An 8,416-nucleotide genomic window follows, 5' to 3' on the forward strand; every position below is an offset into this window, starting at 1 on the left:
TAGTCTTGTGAAATTCTTGACGGAACCGTAAAGAATTAGTATTTAGTCTTTAGGAAACAATGGCATTTATGAAAATATATGAGAACTGTAGAAAAAGGATTTAAAAAGATTTCTACAGGACAAAATTGTCGATAAGGAGTATTTACGGTTTTACATCGCTGAAAGAGAATATCAAGTTCTTAAAGCACAGCCTATTTTGAAGGTATTCTACAAAGATGTTGAATTATCTGAAAAAGGAACAGTCGTCAAAAATGTATTTCTAACAGTTATTCTTCAAAGACATACGGTTTCAATAAAAGTAGAAAAAGGTGTGCAAAATCTTCGTATTGTTCTCGGATTTGTCTAAAACCTTAGAAGAACATAGGAATTTGTTGAAAGTTGCTACAGAAAAGAACGTGAAAACAGTCGTCGCATATTGTCAAAAGTTTTATGAAGGTTGTAGAAACATCAACAGCTCTGACCAAGTCTGCAAATGCTTCGTGGAGTTTTACTCAAAAGTCAAAATACCAAAGCATTTGCCGACTTCGCTCTCAGTCGTTGGTTGGGCCACTGTGACCTAGCCAGAGCAGATGTAAACAGGTAAAGATAACAGCAAAAACTAGAATAATAATAAGTGATAATAACAGTAGCAAGTCTCATGGACATTCTATGACGCTGGCACAGATATACGATGCTGTGCTCCGCCTGACGAATCCCCTTAACTGTGTGTGGAAACATTCACATCCTCCAACATGGCAAAGAAAGTCGGGAAGAGTGCGTTCCTCCTCACGAAGCCTGACCTCATCCGCCCTGCTCTAGTTAATACCAGCCACGCATTGATCTAGATAAGTGTCTTGTGCTCTCATGAGACCTTGAACTGCCTGGAGTGCTTGCCTCGACCAACCAGGTATATAAAGCGGTGCTTGCACGACACGGCAGCACAGATCCCGCTTTCTGCTCCTCGTTTTCTGTTCATAGGTATAACATAGACGACTTGGAGCCACAGTCGACAGGATCTAGTTCCAAGACTGAATATATACAAAGAATTCTTTGGAATTTGGCAAAGATGAAGATTACAAGTCATCTAACATTTGTGGGTAAGGATGTAGTTGAGTTTATATACAGACAACTATTTTTATCCACAGCTCCTTTAGTGCAGAAAAATTAGTTTATATATTTGATTGCCTATAGGGGAAATATGCTTTATATGAATTATATATTAGTTCTTTCAGGTCAAGATTAATCCATTACAATAGATAATACTGTAATCACTGTATGATATTACAGGAATATCATCTCTTTCCTTCAGCTCTGCTTGGTGCGTCCTTGGCTGTACATCTAAACTACTTAGCCCCGACAAATGGTTTTAACGGCAATGGAATTAACGGTAACGGTGGTTATGTCAATGGCAACGGTAATGGTAATGGAAATGGGGTTTATAACAATGGTGTGAATGGGCTTGGCAACGGAAACGGAGTCTCTTCCAATGGGGTGAATGGAAATGGAAACGGTTTTAATGGCAATGGATTGGTAAATGGAAATGGTTACAATAATGGCAACGGTCGTTTAAGAAATGGAAATGGGTTTGCTGGTTATACAAATGGAAACAGATATGGAAATGGAAATGGTTACAGTAATGGTAATGGAGCCATTGTAAATGGCAACGGTGTCATTAACGGGAACGGGGTCTACAACGGTAATGGTGTCATTAACGGGAACGGGGGTTACAACGGTAACGGCGCCATTAACGGGAACGGTGTCTACAACGGGTACGTGGACCCCATCCTTGCCCTTGGTCAAGCTATTGGAGGCGGAGGTGTGCCCGGCGTGGACTACCCCATCCTGGCCTCTGTCCCCGTCACCGGATTCTCCTGCGCCGGACAAATCCCCGGATACTACGCTGATACTGAGGCTGGCTGCCAGGTGAGTCTTATAGTGGTGCCCCCGAGGCTGGCTGGCTGCCAGGTGAGTCTTATAGTGGTGCCCCCGAGGCTGGCTGCCAGGTGAGTCTTATAGTGGTGCCCCCGAGGCTGGCTGCCAGGTGAGTCTTATAGTGGTGCCCCCGAGGCTGGCTGCCAGGTGAGTCTTATAGTGGTGCCCCCGAGGCTGGCTGCCAGGTGAGTCTTATAGTGGTGCCCCCGAGGCTGGCTGCCAGGTGAGTCTTATAGTGGTGCCCCCGAGGCTGGCTGCCAGGTGAGTCTTATAGTGCCCCCGAGGCTGGCTGCCAGGTGAGTCTTATAGTGGTGCCCCCGAGCCTGGCTGCCAGGTGAGTCTTATAGTGGTGCCCCCGAGGCTGGCTGCCAGGTGAGTCTTATAGTGGTGCCCCCGAGGCTGGCTGCCAGGTGAGTCTTATAGTGCCCCCGAGGCTGGCTGCCAGGTGAGTCTTATAGTGGTGCCCCCGAGGCTGGCTGCCAGGTGAGTCTTATAGTGCCCCCGAGGCTGGCTACCAGGTGAGTCTTATAGTGCTGGTTGCTAAGCGAGTTTTTATTACCCTCGAGACTAGCTGCCAGATGGGCCTTAGATAATACCCTGACTACTATCATGATTTTTATCAGTTTCTCTTGCAATGTCTGAGAACAAAAATCTATTCTTATTCCACTTCATGACTAGATGATGTTACGTTTATGGCACATGATATCCTATCTTTTTTCCCCCCACAGCAATGGCATTTGGGCCAGCAATAATTGCAGCCTTGGTCCCTTGTCTTCAACGACAGTCCCAACCTACATATCTCGCACAGCTGGTTCCCTAATGTCTCTTGTCTTCGGCAGGTGTTCCACATCTGTCAGGCAGATGGCAGGAGCGACTCTTTCCTCTGTCCCAACGGCACCGTCTTCAACCAGCAGTACTTCGTGTGTGACTGGTGGTACAACTTCGACTGTTCCACCGCCCAACAGTTCTATGGTCTCAACGCTCAGATCGGAGTCGTCAATGGAAATGGTTACGGGTATTCCAACGGCGTCGTTAATGGCATTGTTAACGGTAATGGGATTCTCGGTGTTAGAGGCAATGGAAATGGTGTTAATGGCAACGGATACTCTAATGGCAACGGTTTTTCTAACGGCAACGGAAATGGCAATGGATATTCTAATGGCATAACTAATGGAAACGGTGTGGTTAATGGAAATGGATTCATTAACGGAAATGGGTATTCTAATGGCAACGGCTTTGTTAATGGAAACGGAAATGGTCTCATAAATGGTATCAACGGCAATGGATATTCTAATGGCAATGGTTTTGTTAACGGAAACGGAAATGGCCTAAGGAATGGTAATGGCATTAACGGAAATGGATACAGAAACGGAAACGGCAATGGCTTTACCAACGGCAATGGCAACGGGGTCACACCTGCAGTCAACGGCTTGTACCGGACACCCAACTTTTGAAGGACGTGACCCCACACACACCAGCCTCAACTCCAGCGTCGTATCAGCCTCTCGAGGGGTAAGCACACAAGTCCTGCTGGAGTTCAAGATGATTCGTTGAATGATGCAGGAGACGCGTGAATCCCTCTTCCTCAGTACGCGGTTAAAAATATACACGAATCTCGTCAGTTATATCATGCAATGTGAATCCTTGTGTTGACGTGCCTAATATGCTGTACCTATTTACTTCATCGACGAATCAAGTCTTCCAATACACCTTTTATTATCTTCTTTATCAGAGAGAAAAGAAAATGTATTCGGCACAGTGCCAATGCGTCTTGTTCTGGCAAAATATTTTTTCCCTTTGGCTTGAGCTTTCTTTTTACTTATTTCGCTGATTTTCTGTTCTTAATTGAAGTTGATGACAGATTTTTTTTTATATAACTTTTAGGCAACCAAAAACAAAATATTACTGTGTCTATCAAATAACTTTACCTGAATTCAGTTTCGTTTCAATTGATGTTGTAAATGTGGACGATAGTCTTCCCTGTGTACCTTTGAAGAGTTTTTCATCTCATGTGTAATTCAACCTTAAGTTGTAAATGCTTGTATACGGCTAAGTCTATACCTATGTACTACATATCACTGTCACAGAAATACAATACCATAATGATCATATTCATGTCTTTCTTATTTAGACCTGATTGATTTGCTTAATGTTTCTAGAGATTAATGGACTCCAGAAAAGACAGATACCTCACCCTGCTTTTTGTATAGAATGTTTGTTTCATAATGCAAGACCTTCCTTAAGCCGTTTATGTATAGCTTGATATGTTTCTTTTCTAGTGGACGATAAATAGTGATATAAAAGACTGAGATGTCTTAAGAAGCCTCGCTAACATGAAGGTTCATATATCTTCCTACTTAGAGTGAGGTTAAACGTAAAAAAACCTTCTCACATACATAATTTCGATCTATTTTCTGGATACCAAGAAAGTTGCAGACTGTTTACTGTTACTAAGCGGTTATCAAATAGCAGTTAGATAAAAACTATTCACCATGATGGATCCATCCCATCTAAGGTACAAGTTGGATTCACATATCGTGACTGAATAGCCAAAGAAAAATCAACCAGAACGTAAAAAAAGGTAAACAGTAAAACACCAGAAGTGGATGATCTGTTTAGTGTTATTCTGTAAACAAAGTGAGGAAGTATCAGGAATAAACGAACAATAAGCCTTGTTTGCATACACCTATTGTCAAGCTTTCACCTACGATGCAACCAGACGAGAGCTTACTATCCACACCCAAGCCCCATGGAAACCTCAATCATTTACCTGAACTAACTCATCTGCCTTAGTTCAACTCACTAACAGCACGCCCTGTTGTAACTAGAGCCAACTATCCACACCTAAGTCCTGAAGAAGTCCTTATGGGTCATCTTGACCGCTTCATCTGCCCTGGTTCAGCCCTTTGACCGCACGTTTCCCTCCACATATCACAAAGATGCAGTCTTTTCTATCAGATGCACGCTTCTCGTACTCTTGATGAATATTAGTGTTGCGAAGCTCTGCTTCATTCGGAGCTAAAGCGTACAGACTTATGTAATCAGACATGACAACTGTTTAGCTCTGTTTCATCCTGCTTATATGTATGTGTGTTTCTGTGTGTGTGTGTGTGTGTGTGTGTGTGTGTGTGTGTGTGTGTGAAGAGAGTGAGGCGCGTGCGCGTACACGAAAAGAGGAGGATGATTTGTTCCAGGCGAAGATGGGTCTGTGGCAGGTGTTTGTAATGGCTCTTGCATTCACAGATGGCGGAGGTGAGGGGAGTAAATGCAAGGGTCTGGGGGATAGTGGTATGCCCTTAGTCTGTTCGGGTTTAGCATCAATTTCTGTTCAGTTGCTATCTGCTGATGACACGATGCCGGTGACAGATTCGGGTGAGAACCTGCAGAGGCTGGTTTCGGGGTTTAGAAGAGTGTGTGGAAGGAAAAAGAAAAAAACTGAAAGTAGAGGCAAATAAAATCTGAGATATTAGGTTTAATAGTGGAAAGAGACAAGTTATTGGGAAAGTGAGTTTTGATAGAGGGAACACGGAGGAAGTGCAGTGCTGGAGATACATAGAATTGGACAGGACAGCGAATGGGAACATGGGAGATGAAGTGAACCGTAAGGTGTGTGAGAGAGCGATGGTCCTGAGCGCACTGAGGAATGAATGTATAATGGTGATGTGTGGATGCTAGGCACGGTCCTTAGATGCTAGGCACGGTCCTTAGATGCTAGGCACGGTCCTTAGATGCTAGGCATGGTCCTTAGATGCTAGGTACGGTCCTCAGATGCTAAGCATGGTCCTTAGATAAAATCGTACGGAATAGGGATGGCTGTGTTGGAAATAAAATGTTTAAAGACAATTTGTGGTGTTAGGAGCGTAGATCAAATATGATATATAGTTCGAGAGAGGAGTGGTGAGAAGAGGGGTAAGAAGAGAGAGCTAAAGAGAATGTGTTGAAATGGTTTGCGCATATGGAGAGGATGAGTGAGGAGAGGCTGACTACGAGGGTATCCATGTCGGAAGTAGAGGGAACAAGGAAAGGGGGCGACCGAGGAGTTGGCAAAAGGATGGAGTGAATGAGGTTTTGAGTGTTCGGTGTTTGAACATGCAGGAGGGTGTAAGACGTGCAAGGGTGAGAAAGAATTGGAGCGATGTCGTGTACAAGATGCGACATGCTGTAAGCTAGCAAAACCGGGGTTTTGAAGAGTTCAGAGGAAACCACGGTAAGATCTCCAGAGCCTGGCTGTGGGGTATGGGCTTCAGGTTTGGGTGTATTATACATGGCATAACACATTCACTCACATATACCTGAGCGAATGGGGCCGTTCTTCACCTTTCCTGGCGCTACCTTGCTCACGCGGGAAACGACGGCCAAGTATGAAGATATATATATATATATATATATATATATATATATATATATATATATATATATATATATATATATATATATATATATTATGTAATTCAACTTTTTCACTTCTTATCTGACCTGATAACTCAATAGCTAATTCACATACTAATAAAGTCGCTTTTTTTGCGGCATTTATTTTCTTCTAATTTCATAATGAATAATTTAGTTACAAGTTCTACCCACTCCCGACCTCCATCAACTGCAAGGTCTTCCTAGTTCTTCCTCAGCTTCCAGGAGATGAGACTTATGGACCAGGTGGCTTACCCCTTCGTATCATATGTGAGTGTGTGTCTGAACCAGTTCCGTTCCTCGGAAGGGTAAGGAAAGCATTCTAATCCTTCTTTCTATCACTCCATCATCGTCACTTTTCTATTTAAAGTTTCCGAAACTCTTCCTCAGGTTTGAGTTTATAAGCAGTTAGGATCACATTCGCTTTATCACTACCACGACTTTCGCGGAGCAAGGCCGGCCAGTGATCTCTCCTTTGTGACCTACCTAAGGTCCTCGTTTCTCACGATTTTTGATGACCTTCCCTGGCCCTCGACATCTCAAAAACATCTGCAAGAGTGTAGCAGAAGTATTGGCTTACACGTTTCTCCTTTGGCTTTTCTGTTTCTTGCTGTCCTCTACCATATAGTTTCCTCCTGATGTTCTGTTGTGATAGGCGTTGGCGAAGAGGCATCTACCACTCACCCTAACAACAGGAGTATACCTCAGAGTTCCGACCTATCGCTTATCCTATTTCTTGCCTCCGTAAATGATTATCCTTCAGCTCTAACCTGCTCTCTCTCTCTCTCTCTCTCTCTCTCTCTCTCTCTCTCTCTCTCTCTCTCTCAACTTGTGTTCTACCATGTGAGCATTTCGGAATAGGCGAGCAATCATCTGGTTCAACTCAACAATGCACTAAAAATAATTTCTTCCTATATTTCTTCTACACCAAGTTCTTTTCTTTCGATTATTTCTTTTTGAAATTATCAAATTCAACCACACGATAGCATGACTATGTTGGATATAATCATAATCTTTGTCTCTTTCCTGGATTCTTGACATGACGAACATCTCAAAATCTACGTACGAAGATATTGGTCTTAAAAGTACGTTGATGATATCATTATTGTTATCAATATTATCATCTGTATTACTATCATATTATCATCATTATTATTACTATCATCATCAATATTATTATCATTATTATCATCACCATCATTATCATGATCATTATCATTAATATTTGTGGGGAGTTGGTCCATATTCAAGGGGTTTCATCCATCCCAGGATGGAATACCTCTTGTATATCTGGGTTGGCTCTTCCTCGACATCTCTCGTAGCCAGAATGGAATCAAAAGCCATCCGCCTTATCAACGCTCTTCATCCATTTTCTTTTTTACATCTACAGTGATGTTGAATCCAAACCTCCGTTCTCCGCTGCTTTCCCATAGTTTTCGTGTGTTAACAAACCACACGAAGATCGACTGTGATACTTCCATCTTTCCCCAGACAGCAAATACATGGAATTGTCTCTCGTATTTAATCTCTTCACAAGTACTTTAAAGAGCTCAAATTAATTCCGACTACATTCTTTCTCAAACTCAATAATCTAATCTTCAAATCCGAGAGGAATGCGACTGGGTCCTGCTTTGGGGCCATGTCATGTGAAGTACTTCAATGTTTTTTCCTGTCTTTTAGTTTTGATATGTATATTATTGGACTGCAAAGACGAAAACAGAAGAGTGAAAAAATGAATGTATCTACAATTGCTTTTGAGCACCCGATAGACTTCATTCGATATATTGACCGAGACGAATGAGAGAATATGAGTTGCACAGATGAAAGTACAATTAGCAAGAGTGTTAGTCAGTAAAACTTAAAGTTAAGATTTTGTGTTCAATTCATGCGTTGTTTACGTGTATTTCATCACACACACTTGATTCCCAGATTATATTTCAGGGCCTAATCATTTTAGAGTCTAATCGAAAAACTTTACTGAGCATTATAAGCAAATGAACTTATATTTTTCACCATTAATGATACCTGGCCCTTGGCCCACACCTATGAAACTAAACCTATGGTCCAAAACCAATTATACCTAGTCATATTTTCTTTA

General features: G+C 42.4%; 1 protein-coding gene across 1 annotated transcript; it reads left to right on the plus strand.

Moving 5' to 3' along the window:
- Window positions 1-931: 931 nt before the first annotated feature.
- LOC139750266 (uncharacterized) lies at window positions 932-3,898 on the plus strand. Its single transcript, XM_071664840.1, has 3 exons — window positions 932-1,076; window positions 1,289-1,902; window positions 2,751-3,898. The coding sequence occupies exons 1-3, from the start codon at window positions 1,046-1,048 to the stop codon at window positions 3,363-3,365; spliced, it is 1,260 nt and encodes a 419-aa protein (XP_071520941.1). The 5' UTR covers window positions 932-1,045; the 3' UTR covers window positions 3,366-3,898.
- Window positions 3,899-8,416: the final 4,518 nt, after the last annotated feature.

This window comes from Panulirus ornatus, chromosome 9 (assembly GCF_036320965.1).
Source record: "Panulirus ornatus isolate Po-2019 chromosome 9, ASM3632096v1, whole genome shotgun sequence".
Lineage (NCBI taxonomy): Eukaryota > Metazoa > Arthropoda > Malacostraca > Decapoda > Palinuridae > Panulirus > Panulirus ornatus.